The 17,179-nt window shown below is 38.8% G+C and overlaps 1 protein-coding gene across 2 annotated transcripts in view; it reads left to right on the top strand.

Moving 5' to 3' along the window:
* PRIM2 (DNA primase subunit 2) overlaps nt 1-17,179 on the top strand; it is a 116,623-nt gene that overhangs the window by 61,950 nt on the left and 37,494 nt on the right. For both annotated transcript variants that reach the window (XM_054195757.1, XM_054195756.1), the window contains 3 exons: nt 145-212; nt 7,756-7,828; nt 8,972-9,157. In XM_054195757.1, coding sequence (XP_054051732.1) covers nt 145-212; nt 7,756-7,828; nt 8,972-9,157 — 327 coding nt within the window. The remainder of the gene's footprint in view (nt 1-144; nt 213-7,755; nt 7,829-8,971; nt 9,158-17,179) is intronic.

The following is a 17,179-nucleotide window of genomic DNA, read 5'->3' as shown; positions in this document are numbered from 1 at the left end:
TATTTTAAATAGGAGAAAATATGTCTTACTCAATGTTGTGTGAAGTTGTAGCAACGCAGGGTGATTTGTTACATCATTCCTGCTTCGTACTATCAATTTTTTTGAAGCTAATATTTTATTAATTGAACTTCTGTTTTCTTCCAGCTGACAGCACGATCGCTGCCTTCTGTACAGTCTGACGAGAGACTACAACCTCTGCTTAATCATCTCAGGTAGCATAAACTGAAAGCACGAGTGTATTCTTTCATACAGATTAAAATAATTATATTAGAATGTTTTAGTTACAATTTTTTTTTTCAGACATTCTGACAGTGCAATTGGCTTTGATTTGGAAAAAAAGCCCTAAAAGTATCCTTTCAATTTAACAAAAGCTTTATAAATGACATGAAACATAATTTACAGAACTGGCGTTACTTCTAAGTAACAAGAAAATATTTGTAGCTTTTATAAAAGCTTTTTTTTATAGTAAGTGCAAAGTTGTTAAGCTTCTTCATGAACAAAACAAATTCGAAATTACACTGCCCAGAGGACCTAAGGAGAGAGCTGAAAATGTGAACCATTAAGAGTGCTCTACAATAAAACTGAAATAATCTGCCTCTCTCTTAGTAGATTACAGTATATAGAAGCTTTCTACTTTCTTTGAATGCGTTTGGAGATGAAGAGTGAGAAAACATACTTTCCTGATGTTCTTTAGGTTAAGCATAGACCTGGTCTCGGTTTTTTATATACGTGATTGCTTTTTACCACTTTATATTGTTTGTGACAGTTTTCTTACTACCGTAGTATGCAGGAGGACAAAGACCATGCAATTAGAGGGAGATGCATTGGCTTAGAATCATTGAATAATTTAGCATGGAGTGAACCTCTGGAGATGATTTAATCTAGCCCCTGCTCAATGCAGATCTGGTTAGATCGGGTTGCTCAGGTATTTATTCAGTTGAATTTTTAATATCTCTAAGAGTAGAAATTTACTTAACTATTGAATGTCAGTAATGAGAGCTCTGTTTTTGAACACGTACAGCTTTGCATTAAGATCACTGAAATTATGTTGAATGAATTAGAAATGGAAGTGGTGAGGCTCCATCATGACAGCACTGCACTGGAATGAGGATGCAGACCTAGTTAGCATGCTCTTTATTTCCTATGGTGTGCCACTGCTTCAGGTATCTGTACCCAAAAATTTGACACTTTATTTTGATTTCTTTAAAAATTCTCATAATTTTTATTACATAGAACAGCTTCCTATCTTACTGCTTTTAGTGTAAATCATAATAGGAAAAATAGCTTTCATTGTGTCTCCGCTTATTAACACATGATTGAACTTTGTTCAAGAGCAATGAATGAAATAAATATTGTGGTGTAACTGTTACATAGCTGGTTAGGGGACACTTCTGAATGCCAAAAACCTTCCATGTTTTTATTACCATACATCTTACTAGAATTTTTAAAAGTATGCCTCAGTGGCATACCTTTCTCCACTTGAAGCCAATGAGCCATTAGGTTAGCTTTTTATAAATCGTGCTCTCTAGAAGTAATTACTGAGAAATTTGGAATTTCTTTTGATATATGCCATGCATCTGTCTAAGTGGAACAGCCTTCGGTATCACAAGAATCACAGTCCTCCCTGGGCGCTTTTTTTTTTTTAAGCTGGGAAAAGGAAAGGTTGCAAAAAAAGCTAGTTTCACATCAGCTACTTTAACAAGGATACTATATCCTACATTTATGCAATAAGGTGTTTTTTGCACATTCTTACGTTAACTTAAGTATGTATGTTTAACGACTGGTAAGTTACTTCCATTTTGCTTTTCTGAAAATGGAGGGGCTGTTCCCACTACATTTTGTCACGAATTGAAAAAAATACACAAATGCTTCTCAGTTGCGTTTTTGGAAGTTCCTTTAAAATAGACAAAACCTTACAACTTGAAAAACAATCTCTGGCAGTGAACAGACAGATGACCAAACAGGACTTCTCTGTTTTTTTTTTTTTTTTTTTTCTGTGAATACGTGATTCGTTTTTCCTTCTTCTCACTCATAAGAAAGGAGACGATTAGTTAGTTGTAGGCTTTTCTCTACCTTCATTGTGTGAGTTCTTACAGCAGTATTTTATTTTTGGCATATGTCAATAGAGTTTTATCTCGGGGGAGCAAAAGCTTAGATAGAAACACGTGAAAAGAGCATACAATTGAAGGTTACGGAGCATTGTTTGGTTGTTAATGCCCAACACATTTTTTGGCAGCTATTCATATCTGCGTGTGACTTTTAAATCAGCTAGTCCTCAGAAAAGGTCATTCTTCTGTGGATTGTGTCTGCATAGATATTTAAATCAATGCCCATTTTTTTCAATGGACATAACATGTATTTTGTAGTTGTACTGTTCTGGAGTAAGTATGTATTTTATCTGTGACTTTGGTCCTCTTTTTGACCTATTCTGTTTCATTGGTGCTTTCTAATATTAATTGTACTAGACAAAAAAAAGAGAGAACATTTTTAGTTAAAATGTTAAAATATTGGATGCACGGTTATGCTTAGGGATTTCACATCCTCACAGTAGGCTACAAGGAGATTTAAATTGCTAAAACTGTAGCAATTTAATAGAAATGAAAACTTTATGTCTAGATGCATGAGAAGAATGCTTCTGCAACTGCTGCTTTCAAAGGAGTTTATATGGGTTTTGTGATGAAATTACAGGGTCATAACACTCTACTGTTTAAAATCTTCAGCAGGAATAATTTCAAAGATAGACAAAAACTGTTGTATGTAATCCCATCAAAATACCGTAAGACTGTGCCTGTACATGAATTAAAAGGAGAAGCTGAGCTGACTTTGTTCAGTCTGGTGAAGAGGAGGCTTAGGGATGATCAAAGAGCAGCCTGCAACTCTTTGAAGGACAAACATCATGGTATTGGAATTCTTGATGGTGCCAGAGGATGTAACAAATGACACTGGTCACATACAGTAGCTTGTGAGGTTTAGATCGGACATTAGGAAACATATTCTAGGATGATAGTGCAGCACGTTGCCCAGAGATATGGACTCTTAGTTCGTGGAGATTTTTAGGATTCAGCTAGAAAAAGCCGTGGCTCACCTGACTACTATTGGCCATGGTCCCGCTTAAAGTGGGGTGTGGGATTAAATGGTCTTCTAACATCCTTTACAACCAACGTGTATATGATTGTGTTAAATCTATCTTCAAATCATAGGTTCATACAGAAACCATGTGCTTTGCAAGACTGGATTTTTTTTTAATGGATAACACAATACTCATGCAGACATGTTCACCCTCTTTTTCACTTATGCTCATCTCGCAAGCAAGTAAAGACTGCATGCCTTAGTGTCATTTACTGTCCTCAACATCTACAAAGTGCCCTTCATATCCTTGCTAAATCTCATGATATACCTCTGCGAATGATACAGTATTTACCAGAACAATCCTAGAGCTACAAGGACATAGATACCGTTCTTGGAAATGTTGATGTAGTGTTCTTGGTCAACAGCGGTGCAAATGTACGTGTTGATCTTTAGTTGTGAGGTATGCTTAAAAAACTTCTGGTAACTGAGATTTGGATTTTAGAAAAATGGGTTTTGAGTGATTGAGTCAGGCTGAATGGAGAGAGACAGGAATTTATATATGGAGGTAAAATAAAAGTGTTTTTTAAGTGAAAAGTGAAGACATTGCTGCTTGCATTCCAGTAAATCACAAAAAAAAATTATGAAGAACTATAGATATTTCTACGTGAGTAAGAAGTAATCTCAGAAGCTAGGTGGAATAACAGAAAGGATGAGTCCAAAATAAGAGCTAAAACTGGAAGCAAAAAATAGAAGAAAGTGAGGGTGATCACAAGCCCCGTTGATTTGTGTTGTAATGTGTTTTCAAACCAGCAGTAGGAAGCTGTTTGGCAATGTTTAATGACATGAAAAAAACGAAGACCATTGTTCATAGAACAAAGGATAGTCTTAATTATTTTTTTCCCCCTAAGGTTTTTGAGAATTTTAATAGAAATGTAGAGAAAATAATGGCAATCCATGGAGAAAGCAGTGTGATTTTTCTTGTGATGAAATCAAGGGACCTGGGGAATCTCTACGGTAGAAAATCAGAAGACCTGATACCTAAAACTGCAAACCCAAAAGCTCTAGTCCCTTGAGCTCCTTGGGACGGGAATCCAACAGTTTAGCTGCCAAAAGCCACATGACTTCTGCTAGTCTCTTTATGCCCAGCTCCAATCTACCACACATTCTGGATGGATAAAGCATACCCTTTTTCAGAGCACCACCTTTGATGGCACTTTATAGGGTTCAGCTCTTTGGTGAGTGGTGTTAGGTATCAAGAAACTTTGACCTTGCAAAGGTCATATGCTGCTTGTCAATGTAAAAATAGGGAAACATTTATGAAAAACTTTTCCTATTTGCTTACCATGATGAGATTATTTGCACTTTTCAGAGTCTAAAAAGTAAAATTTTTTCTTCTTCCCTGCCCCTGCCTTGGCATTGGGTTTTCTGTCCTTGCAGTAAAGTTTTCTACCAACTCCAGACATAATCACAGAATGGTAGGGGTTGGAAGGGACCTCTGGAGATCATCTAGTCCAACCCCCCTGCCAGAGCAGGGTCACCTAGAGCAGGTTGCACAGGGAACGTGTCCAGGCGGGTTTGGAATGTCCCCAGAGTTGGAGACTCCACCACCTCTCTGGGCAGCCTGTGCCAGGGCTCTGCCACCCTCAAAGGAAGAAGTTCCTTCTCATGTTTAGGTGGAACTTCCTATGTTCAAGCTTGTGCCCATTACCTCTTGTCCTATCACTGGGCACCACTGAAAAGATCCTGGCCCCATCCTCCTGACACCCATCCTTTAAGTATTTATAAGCGTACTTATAATGATCTGCAAGATTCAGAGAGTATGTCCTCTTTTTAGCAGTAATTTGTGAAGTCTTATTTTGTTCACTTATTGTATAGGAAAACTTTTGTGTCTTCCCTTTGGACCCCCTCTTCCAAGGCCAATCCTTTCTATGGATGCTGGGAAGCAGTAGCTTTCTTTAGCTTAGCAATTTTTTTCGCCATTGGTACGATTCTAGTACATACTATAGGGTACAATCAGATGATCTGAAGTGATTATGGTAGAGCAGCTTAAGAAGTTACCAGCACTCATCCTGGGATGTGATAACTGACTGAATGGTCATTTTCCTAATTGGTTGTTTACAAAATAAAATGAAGTTGCTTAAGCAACAGCTGTTTTCTGTTGTTCAGTGCTTCCATTGTAATATTTTCAGGACTATGTGTTTTGTTCTGTTTGTAGTTCGCCTAAGTGATCTGATGCAGATCTGATTCTACAAGGCAATTTAGATACTTCTTTAGTAGAATCAGTAGTAATAGACACACACAGCTCAAATACTTTTAATTATTTATCCATTGTTGTGTAATGAAAAAAAAATCCATTAAGTACAGTAAGCTTGCATAGTGCTCCTGTGTGTGCCAGAAATAAGACTAAAGAACAAATGAATGCATGTATAATTAAACAAATGATTTGTACTGTAGTAAAATCCACTCTTAGCTATATGCTTTTCACACTTTACAGTATTGAAATGTAACAAAATAATCTGTAGCACCGAGTATCGTCATTTAGCGACGATAGCGATTAGCATTTTTTCTGGAGTTAACCTCTATGTGTCTTCAGAAGATTTAAGACATTATCTTTGCAAGTTACTTGCAAAATCCCTCTTTCACAAAGCAGTTTGTTCTTTCCCAGACTTCGCAACCTGATTTTGGACCAATATGCTGTATCCAAAGCTCCTGTTTGCTTTATTGCCTTCTGTATTGTCCACTCTTGAGTTCAGTTGGGTTCTGCTGTAAGCATTTCTCTTGGCCTATTCTGCAGCCCTGCATATATCCTCATTCAAGAAGCCTATATATTTAAAAGCTGGGTATTAGATGCTTGTGTTTTATTTGAAATTACTTTGGTGACAACGTCTACATAACTGTCTCTGCTATAGTATAGGATTACCTGAATTTAGCTCAGGTATCAGAAGTAGCTTTGTTCCTTCATTGCAGTATGAATGAAAGATACGGGAGCACGTGCAAAGTCTTGTGCTACTTTGGTTAGACAGCTACTGTCAGGAGTAAACATGCGTTTGTTTGTCAGTACTGCAGTAAAAGCCTTCCAGCTTTTTATTTGGTACACTTAAGTCGTTTTTGAGTTTTCACTTTTCCCTTGCAGTAGATGTTCATAGTGATACATCAGTTTATTCGTTTTTTTGTTTTTTAAATGCTGCATAAGTAGCAAAGTACAAGGGGTTCTTGATTACTGGAAGAAAGCAAAAGTGGACTCTGCTTTCACAAAGAGTAAGGAGAAGGATCTGTGGAACTGTAGACTGGTCAGTCTCATCTCAGTTCCAGACATATGAAGGACAAGAAGGTGATCAAAAGTGGTCAGCATGGATTTGTGAATGGGAAATTATTCTTGACCAATCTCATAGCTGGTCGTTTTATCATAAAAGGATCAATGGATGGTGTGGGGAAAGCAGTGGATGTTTTTTATCTTGTCTTTAGCAAGGTTTTTGACACTGTCTCTTGTAACGTCCTCATTGACAACTGATGAAGTATGGGCTAGGTAAAGGGACAGTGAGGTGGACTGAGAGCTGGCTGAAGTGCTGTGCTCAAAGGTTTGTGATCAGAGGCATTAAGACCAGCTGGAGGGCAGTCACTAGTGGAGGAACCTCAGGATCATGGCTCCTATATTGTTTAGCTGCTGCTGGTGATGGAACAGAGTGTGCACTCAGCAAGTTTCATGGGATACAAAACTGGAAGGAACGGTTTACACCAGATGGGTGTGCTGCCTTTTGGGTGGACTTGGACAGGCCGGAGAAATGGGCTGACAGGAACCCTGTGAAGTTCAACAACGGGAAATACCAAGCCCTGCATCTGGGGAGGAGAAACCCCATGTACTAGTATTGGCTGAGGGCTCAATGGGTGTGAAACAGGGTTGCACGAGAGGACCTTGGGATCCTGGTGGACAACAACCTGACTATGAGCCACCAGTGTACCCATGAAGCAAAGACAGTTAACAGCCTCTTGGGTGGCGCTAGGAAGAGCACTGCCAGCAGGTTGAGGAAAGCACTACTCAGCACTGGTGAGGCCACATCTGGAGGTCTGCGTCCAGTCTTGGTCTCCCCAGTACATATGAGGAGAGGCTGAGACAGCTGAGATTTTTCAGCCTGGAGGAGATAAATTTCAGGAGGGGGTGTGTGTGTATCTTATCAGCATGTATAAATAGATGTCTGTAAGCGGGAGTAAAAAAGACAGAGCAAGACTCTTCTTGGTGGTATTCAGTGATAGACCAGGAGGCAGTGGGCACAAACTGAATTACAGGAAGTTCCACTTAAACATAACAAAACACTTTTTTTACTGCTAGGGTGGTCAAACACAGGAATGGGTTGCTCAGAAGGTCATGAAGTCTCTGTCCTTAGAGATGCTCAAAACCCAGATGGATGAGATGTTAAGCAACCTGCTGTAGTTAAGTCTGTTTTGAGCAGGGGGCTGGACTACGTGATCTTCAGAGGTCCCTCTCAACCTCAGCAGTAGTGTGGTCCTGTCATCTGAATTCGTACATAACTTACATAGCTGTCAAATACTGTTGTCTTGGGTTTGCCTCGTATAAAATATTTGCAGCCCTTAATTGGTAAAATAATTTCTTTCTGAATTTTCTAAACTTTAAAAAAATATATTTTTGAACACTTTTAAATGGTGCTGTACTGTTTGCTTTGTTCGCAGCCATTCTTATGTTGGCCCAGATTACAGCGTGCAAAAGAACACTGGAAAAATTTCTCTAGAACAGATTGATGCTGTAAGTACTCTGTGTTTATTGAGTTACATTGTATGCTGATACGTAACTTGTTAAATTCAAGTACTCTATGTACAGACAACATATAGAGCCTTTATCTTTTTTTGATTCCTGTTTGCTTTGTAACTCTTGAGAACTACTTGAATGAAATTGTGATAAAGTTTAAAATGGAGCAGAATTAACTGAAAATGCGTCTAATCAGGATTTAGACCGGAGTTATAATGAATTGCTTAATTTGCTGCATAATTTTGTGTACTTTCACAAATACCTAACGTAATTATAAACAGAGTTTAACAAAATTTTCTTGTTTAATAATTTTGCAAGTTGTGATGTTTAGTTTATGATTATTGCCTGGCAATATTAATCTTTTCAATGCTTTTTTTTTTTTTTTTTACTTTTGACTTAAGAAGGGTTTTTCAAAACTAGGAAGTAAATAAAATGGATTGTAAAACCACATCAAGGGTGCCGAGACAATTAAAACCACATTACAACTCCTTTATCTAAACTTTAGACATTGTTTACGTTTTCAGTGTCCATCTTAACCATGACAGTGTTCCTTTGGTAGTGAATTCTGTGGCATGACTCAGCTGTTAAAAATAAAAATGCAAAGCCCAAGTAAACTCGAATATTACATTTTTTTATCTCTGAGATCTTGGTTTATAAGAAATAGTATTCTTCAGGGAAAAAGCTTGCAGATGAGTTGCAATGGATTTTACTCCTGCTTGTAGTTTTTCAAAGGTGTTTAAAAAGTACCTATCCCTTCCCCCAACCCCCAAAAACTCTTAACAAAGGTCACCTTGACATTACAGAAGCTAAAATAAGGAAGAGGCAAGAAACACTGTAATGGAACTGTAGATATATTTTTCCTGACAGCAACTAAACCTGTGTTACTTCGTAGCTGAAGATGGTCTGATACCACCACCTGTATTACTCTGTCCTTTCGATTTTGTTCTTGAGATGGTTATTGGATTTGATGGCTTACGGACACACTTGTGTTATTGTCAGTCCCAAAGCACTCTGCACATGCATATCTTTTTCTTCCAGCCGTTGGCGTTTTCAGGTGGAGCTAATTAATAATCACAATAAGCATATATCCTACAAATTAAATGGTCAGTATGCCTTGAACACAAATTTTTCTCTTGACAGCTTTCTGTGAAATCATACCCTCTTTGCATGCGTCAGTTGCACAAAGCCCTACGTGATAACCATCATCTCCGTCACGGAGGCCGTATGCAGTATGGACTGTTCTTAAAAGGCATCGGCTTGACTCTGGAACAGGCACTGGAATTTTGGAAGAAAGAATTTATCAGAGGAAAAGTGGATGCAGACAAGGTAATTCAACAAATGAAAAATATCTAAATACGTGAATGTGAGGATGTGGTTTATGTGTCCATTGTGCTACATATTTGAATAGATGCTTGTTAAAGTAGATAATTGGGCAAAAGGCACTGTAATGTCTTTTAAGGGTGCGTTGTTTTTTTCTCTCTTTGCTTATGATTTTATTCATTTTGTTGGTCATTCTCTTGAAGCATGGGGAAAAAACGCAAGCCACAAAGAGGCTTTTGATAGATGAGGACTAGAAAAGTCTTACTTTACTACTAAATCACTAGGAAACCAAATGTCCTTTATGAAATACAGGCGCTACATGACTACATTAATTCACCAAGCAGGTAAGTGATCACAAACAGTACAGAAAAAAATATTAATTGCACAGCTGTGTGTGAGGTGAGCTTGCTTTACCAAACTTAAAGTCTAAGAATAAAAGAAGAAACCGGAGGTGAACGAAGACAGAAGAATATCTTAAAGGAAATAGTAAGAAAATGCTGTTCAGTGCAATGAGCAGTATTATTGACATATTAGTCATTGAGCTAACCCTTGCTTATATTTTCGAGAGTATCATGAGTGAGGAAGGTATAACATACCTGTGCTGTCTCTTTGAGAACATGAAAAACGTATGCTAATTTTTGAAGGTTTGTGACCTGCTCCCTACCTTAAACAGCCTAGGCAGAATCAAGCAGGGTTCCTCTCTCATCCCTCTCTGCCTGGCCTGTGGTATGTGTTAGAGCAGAAGTTTCAGACCTTATGTCAGTTTTGTTTGGACTGTGGTACTTTGCATTTAATATTGTGAGATCTCAGCTTCCAGAGTATTATGAAGTATTTTGGAGTGTTTGGTAGACAGTCTTAGGTTAGCTTAGGCTCTCTGAGGCATGTCTGTTTATAACAAGGTATGAGGCAAAAAGTAGTGCTGTGAATTATGGTACTTATGTCTCTCTCAAGTTGTGGAAGACATGTCAACTGGTCTGCAGATTTTTTGGGAAGGGGAAAGGGATTTGATGATATGATTTGAGTGAGTACCTAAACCTCTGTAAATCTGTCTCCTTAAATGAGGGATATGATTTAAGAGGAGATATGTATTTTGTTAAAAAAGAAATACAAAATGCATTCTCTTACAAAAGTTTCAAGAAAGGATTTGAAGAGAGGTAATAACTTAAATTTTGTGGTTGAATGCCAATTAATCACTAGTTGAATTGAGGAAAATACAGGCTTTTCAGTTGCAATTTCCTGTGCTTAAAGGAAATTGAAAGAATAAAAACAAGCTATCAGAAACAATAACAATGTAAATATATATATTTATTATTTCTGTTTTAAAAAAATATTGTGTGAATAGGTCTGATTCCACCTACTTGTGCTTTGACCCTGGGTGTATGCACATGTATGAAGACGTGTACACCTTGGATCCTGTTTTCAAACATAGGGTTATGACTTTCTATTATAGCATGTCTTTTGGTAGGTCCTATAAATAAATGAAGTTTTATGATCCTATGTTTAGCTTTGAAAGTTAGAAAGCATATTGTGAATGAAGCAAGGAGTTGTAGGTACTGCAGTTTTCACAAGCAGGCTGCTATTTCCGTGTAATTGTCATTATTCTCAAGTTCTAGATAACCAACTTCAGCCTGGGGTAAAAAAAAAAAAGCTGATTTTTCACACCTGTAACTGAAGTCAGTGGCCTGTGGGTTTTTTACACTAAAATGTTGTGTAATGTTTAATGTCCTGAAAGAATGAAGATTGATACAATTCTTATTGGTACTTTCTTCTTTTGACATTTTTATTTTCTGACACTCGTGCCATTCTTCCTTTCCTGTAGAGTAGGGGTAATTATACTGTTTTGTCTTAACTGGAGCATTGTGAAAATACATGCATGGTTCTTGCTAAAGACTAAGATTAATTATTTGTTACTGACTGGTGTATTGCAAAGAGGGAGTGTTCAATTTGCTGCAAATGGTTATGTGTATTGGGTTTGTGTGGCCAGGTTTTGGTAGCGGGGGGGTACAGGGGTGGCTTCTTTGTGAAGCTGCTAGAAGCTTCCCCTGTGTCCGATAGAGGCAATGCCAACTGGCTCCAAGATGGGCCCACTGCTGGCCAAGGCCAAGCCCATCAGCAATGGTGGTAGCTCCTCTGTGATAACATAAATTTAAGGGGAAAAAACCTGCTGTGCAACAACAACTGGAGAGAGGAGTGAGAGTATGTGAGAGTATGTGAGAGCAACAACCCTGCAGACCCCCAGGAGGTGCTTCAGGTGCCGGAGCAGAGATTCCCCTGCAGCCCGTGGTGAAGACCATTGTGAGGCAGGCTGTCCCCCTGCAGCCCATGGAGGTTGGTGTTGGAGCAGATATCCACCTGCAGCTTGTAGAGGACCCCACGCCAGAGCAGATGGATGCCAAAAGGAGGCTGTGACCCTGTGGGAAGCCTGTGCTGGAGCAGGCTCCTGGCAGGACCTCTGGAGAGAGGAGCCCATGCTGGAGCGCATTTGTTGGCAGGACTAGTGACCCTGTGGTGGACCTATGCTGGAGCAGTATATTCCTGAAGAACTTCACCCTGTTGAAAGGACCCATGCTGGAGCAGTTTGTGAAGAATCATAGAATCATTTAGGTTGGAAAAGACCCTTGGGATCATCAAGTCAAACCATCAACCCCACTCTACAAAGTTCTCCCCTACACCGTATCCCCCAACACCACATCTAAACGACTCTTAAACACATTCAGGGATGGTGACTCCACCACCTCCCTGGGCAGCCTTTTCCAGTGTCTGACAACTCTTTCTGTGAAGAATTTTTTTCTGATGTCCAGCCTAAACCTACCCTGGTGCAGCTTGAAGCCATTCCCTCTTGTTCTATCGCTAATTACCTGTGAGAAGAGACCAGCACCAACCTCTCTACAGTGTCCTTTCAAGTAGTCGTAGAGAGCGATGAGGTCTCCCCTCAGCCTCCTCTTCCTCAAACTAAACAGTCCCAGCTCCTTCAGTCGCTCTTCATAAGATTTATTCTCCAGGCCCTTCACCAGCTTCGTTGCCCTCCTCTGCACTCACTCCAGCACCTCGATATCTCTCTCATATTGAGGTGCCCAGAACTGGACACAATACTCAAGGTGTGGCCTCACCAATGCTGAGTACGGGGGGACAATCACCTCCTTACTTCTGCTGGTCACACTATTTCTAATACAAGCCAGGATGCCATTGGCTTTCTTGGCCACCTGGGCACACTGCTGGCTCATGTTCAGCTGCTTGTCAATTAGAACCCCAAGGTCCTTTTCTGCCAGGCAGCTCTCCAGCCACACTGCCCCAAGCCTGTAGCGATGCATGGGGTTGTTGTGACCAAAATGCAGGACCCAGCACGTGGCCTTATTAAACCTCATACAGTTGGCCTTGGCCCATTGATCCAACCTGTCCACGGGAATGACTCATGTTGGAGAAGTTCGTGGAGGACTGTTTCCCATGGGAGGGGCTCCATGCTGGAGCAGGGGAAGAGTGTGAGGAGTCCTCCCCCTGAGGAGGAAGGAGCAGCTGAGGCAACGTGTGATTAACTGACTGCAACCCCCATTCCCAGTCCCCCTCCTCTGCTGGGGGGAGGAGATAGAGAATTTGGGAGTAATGTTAAGCCCGAAAAGAAGGGATAGGTGGTGGGAGGGTGTTTTAAGATTTGTTTTTATTTCTCATTACCCTATTCTGATTTGATCGGTAATAAATTAAACTAATTTCCCCAAGTTGAGTCTGTTTTGCCCGTAGTGGTGATTGGTGAGTGGTCTCTCCCTGCCCTTATCTCAACTGACAAGCTTTTTCTCTCCCCCGTCCAGCTGAGGAGGGGAGTGATAGAGCGGCTCTGGTGGGCACCTGGCGTCCAGCCAGGGTTAAGCCACCACATAATGGTTTCAAAATCGCATGTTAACATTCGTCTTTAATGGCTGTAACATTTATGCCCATTCTCAATCCTAAGAATTCTTGGCACACAACTTTGGTGTTCAGCAGGAAGGAAGTTACCTGTAACAGAGCAGTGGCGTACTGGAGTGCCTACCACCAAGCTAAGCATAGGCACGAGGAAAATTTGCAGCAAAAAGAACTCCTTCTGTGCTCTGAATCACTGATGTGGATATACCCCAGGGCTCACGGATAAAAATACAGTAGAAGAGTTTAAGACACAATATTTTACCTTCAGAGAGGAATCTGTAAAGTATATTGTAAATGAAGTGTGAAACCATGAATTCCGTGGAAAAAAAAAAATAATTTAGTAGTGCCTAGCAAGAAAGCACTGAAACCGGTAGAGATGCTCTGTTGGGAGAGGGGAATGATCAAGTGCTGGCATGTTTACAACAGAGAAAAATGCAGAGTGCAAAATCAAACATTTTTTTCTTTAGGCACGGTAATTAAAATTACTCTGCAAATTGGTAGGCTAAGAGTGCCTAATGGTAAATTATTGTTGTTCAGATGATAGGATCAACTGTCAAATGGTGGTAGGTGTGTTACTTCTGACTGAATAGTTTTGCCAGTTGGCTTCATAACCTCAGTGTTATTTTAAAGCTGGTTTGTTTTTTCTATAAAATGCAATCTTACTCTAAACAGATATTAATTCCCATAGATACTTGCACATCCTGTTCTTATGGAATACACACACACATCCCCCCCCAGCTCCAAAAAGAGGGGAGTAACTCCAGTATACTTTTAAAAAAAGTATACCTTGAAAAAAGGAAGTAATAAGATGAGTCGAGATCAATTAAATAATTACAGTTCAGTTGTAAAAATCCTCTGATAGTTACAAAGCAAATCCTCTTTTAGTGGAGAATGTTACTTGGCTGTTACTGTTTTCAGATCTATTTGTGTGGTTAATCTGTGAATGTGAAATCGGAGACTTGAAAGATAATGCAGTGTTGAGAACAAAAGAAAGATGAAAGCTGGATCAGTTTCTTTAAGGCATTATTCAGTTACTTCTTTAGCTAATAGCCTGGAATCAAGGTTTTGGTACAGATGGATGACTTTAAGGCAACCTGTCACATTTTGCTTTCCTTTGCTACATATATGCTTGTGATATATATTCTTTTCCTTAGCAGTATTTGGTGCACAGTGGTACGAAATGCTCTCTTCTAGTACTCTGATTATTTACCACTTTTTACAGAAGAAACAGTTGCTAGTTGCAAGCTTCTGTGTTGAATAGTAATTCCGTTGATAATGCTATTTGATATTGCACTGATTTTTATTATTGTTGCATATGCCACTGAAATACATCTGAAAATTGTGCAATAGTTTGGGTTTTTATTTATTTGCTTGTTCAATAAACCTCCAAAACTTAAGTATTACTATATTTACAAGGTTATCCCAATGTCAGAACAGCTTTCTTGTCCTTGTGACTTACTGAGAATGAGACATGGTCTTTAGCCCTGCGCTCTAGGACTTTCCTGGGCGATGTGGTGGCATTCAGGCTAGTGAAGCCTCTTGTTCTTCCTGACTTAATTTTACAGATTATTTTACTGCAGTCTCATATGGGTTTTTGTTTTCTGTAGAAGTTGGTCACAAGTGGCAACGAGCAGGTCGTTTTCTAGTTGTCAAAGTCTCCTGTCCGAGGTATGTCTCTTCATCCCTTTCCACTAGTGAAGGTCCTCATGACAGACATTTTCCTGGGAGAAGGAAGAGGGAAGTTTACTCAGACTTAACCTTGCTCAGAGTCTGTGATTGGTAAAGAAGAAAACCTTTCACAGTAAAGCTTTTGAGCTTCAGTTGATTAATATAATCTAGATGTTTCTTCCACACATGATGATCATGTATGAAACTGAGGACAGACAACTTGCCATCTGCATCAATATTCAAAGGAATACATCTCCTACTCTGTTATATGAAGCGATGAAATTTTCGATGAAGATACATCCCAATGAGATAGTTCCAGTGATTTGATTTTCCTGGCTCTTCCACCTGTTTTCTAGATGATCTTAGGAGGTCCTTGAATCTGGATCCAGGAGTGATGCTTTACCTTGATTGCAAACAGCTGGTGGTGACTGTTTCTTCCAGGGCCAAAGAGAAATTCTGTGAGGGGGAGCTTGGACTAGAGACCTCCTGAGGTCCTTTCCAGCCTGAATTTTCCTGTGATTCTCCATCCAGGTCTGAATACAGGTAGAAGTAAATTTTTGTGAGGGCCAGCCACTAGAGGGAGACAAGAGCATAATGAATAAACAAATAAAAAGGATAGAGGTAAATTAGAAGTCCTTATGCTATAATGCGTTGTAGGTCTATACAATTCTATTATAAAAAAACTCCAGTGTATTTAAATGAAGATAGAAATAGGCACTTGATAATCTGCTTTTAAGCATGCACAACTATCCCCAGTTCAATTTATAATGCATGGATGATGTGGTAGTTCTTTAATACCTCCTTAAATCCCCAGGAATATTTTCTTTATTGCTCAGTTTGTTACATTTGGTTTTGATATTTTACTTTCTCATTTGTTTGAGATCTGGGGGTTGAGTTGCAGCTACATTCTTTTTTTACTTGCCCCCTTATATATACTCGGTAATAATCCCTACTGTTTTGGAAACATAGTTTGATTCATAAATCAGAAAATGATCTTTATTCTGTCACATTTTTAAATATAATTCTCTAATTGAATGTCATTCTACTTTTATTCTTGAATTATTTAAACTTTCCATATCTGCAGCCTAGAGTGACATGTTGAACAGCAAGCCACAATACTTAACATCTAAGAGATAAAGATATAAATATAATTGAAATTCTTCTATACAGATTAAAATCTGATCTTGTTTTAATTGTACATCAGTAGTACTGTAATGCAAATAGATGGCTAGGCTTGAATTCTCCTGAGATGTATAAAGGCTACTATAGAACTTTAAGAAAATGTTTGCTCTCTTCTAGGATATAAAAAAAATGTAATAAAAGTGCAGCATATATTACCTGTAAAATCTTATCCCCCTGAAATCTGTGGAAGTGGAAGAGTATGTCATGGTAACAAAGCATTAATGGAGTAAAGAGTATTGCCCTTGATTTCATTGGTTATCAGGGGACTAGACAGTCAAGTCCTTGATTAAATTGTACTTTTGTGTTAAACATCATAAAATGAAATAGATTTTTTTTTCCTTCCACCAGTGATTGTAAAAATTAGCTTCAGTGGAACCACTTACTATCTGTATTTCTCTTTAATAATTTGGAAATTATCATTTCATGTTCTGATTGTAGTGAGATAGAACAAGTGAATTTTAAAGATTTTGAGTGAATAATTTTTATTCTGTATTGGCAAAATCACATTCTATTCATAACGTTATTATATGTTGAATGGCTATGCTTACCTAGTGTAACTGAGCATAAAGAAAGTCAAAATACTTCTATAATATGTTTCCAAATCTTTTTTGTATTCTACAAAGTTAGCTCTTGAAGTTGCTTTAATAGCAAGCTAAAAGTGATTTAATTGTCAGAAGAAATATGAAAATGCATTTTCATTTACATGACTCTGATTCCCAAACTTACTATTGGATTTACATTAAACCTTTCTTTAAATGCAAGTTTGAAGAAAAAACCAGTTATGTGCAATTGTTATGGGAGTTTCAAGACAGTAGGTGGTCCAAGTGCATCCTAGGCATATAGGCTTGAAGTAAAAATTAATATTTAATCTGAATTTCAACCCTAAAGGCTGAAGAAAAAGACTTTCAGATTTCGCTATTCCTGGGTTCTTTTATGTGGTTTTGGTTTGGGGTGTGGTGGGTGGTTGTTTTTGTGTGTGTGTTTTTTTTTTTTTTTTTTTTAGTATAGTATAGTCCTTTGCGCCATTCCTCTGAACAGCTGGGTCTATGAAATCAGAGTATTTGTGCAAAACTTTGAAGTGACTCAACGAAGATGCCAGTTGTTAGGAGATGAACAGCCTTTGCCACAGTGATCTGAACTCCATAGTTGTGTTAGTTTCCAGAAATCAGCTTTATGGCAGTGAATCAATCATCAGGAGATCTACTCCTTTCATATAGCTTCCTTAGGGGTTTTTTTTTGCATGTAAATTGAAGGCGAGAGCTTAACAGGTGCATTGTTCAAATG

This window comes from Rissa tridactyla, chromosome 3 (genome assembly GCF_028500815.1).
Source record: "Rissa tridactyla isolate bRisTri1 chromosome 3, bRisTri1.patW.cur.20221130, whole genome shotgun sequence".
NCBI classification, from domain to species: Eukaryota; Metazoa; Chordata; class Aves; order Charadriiformes; family Laridae; genus Rissa; species Rissa tridactyla.
This window is presented reverse-complemented; position numbering and strand designations above follow the sequence as displayed.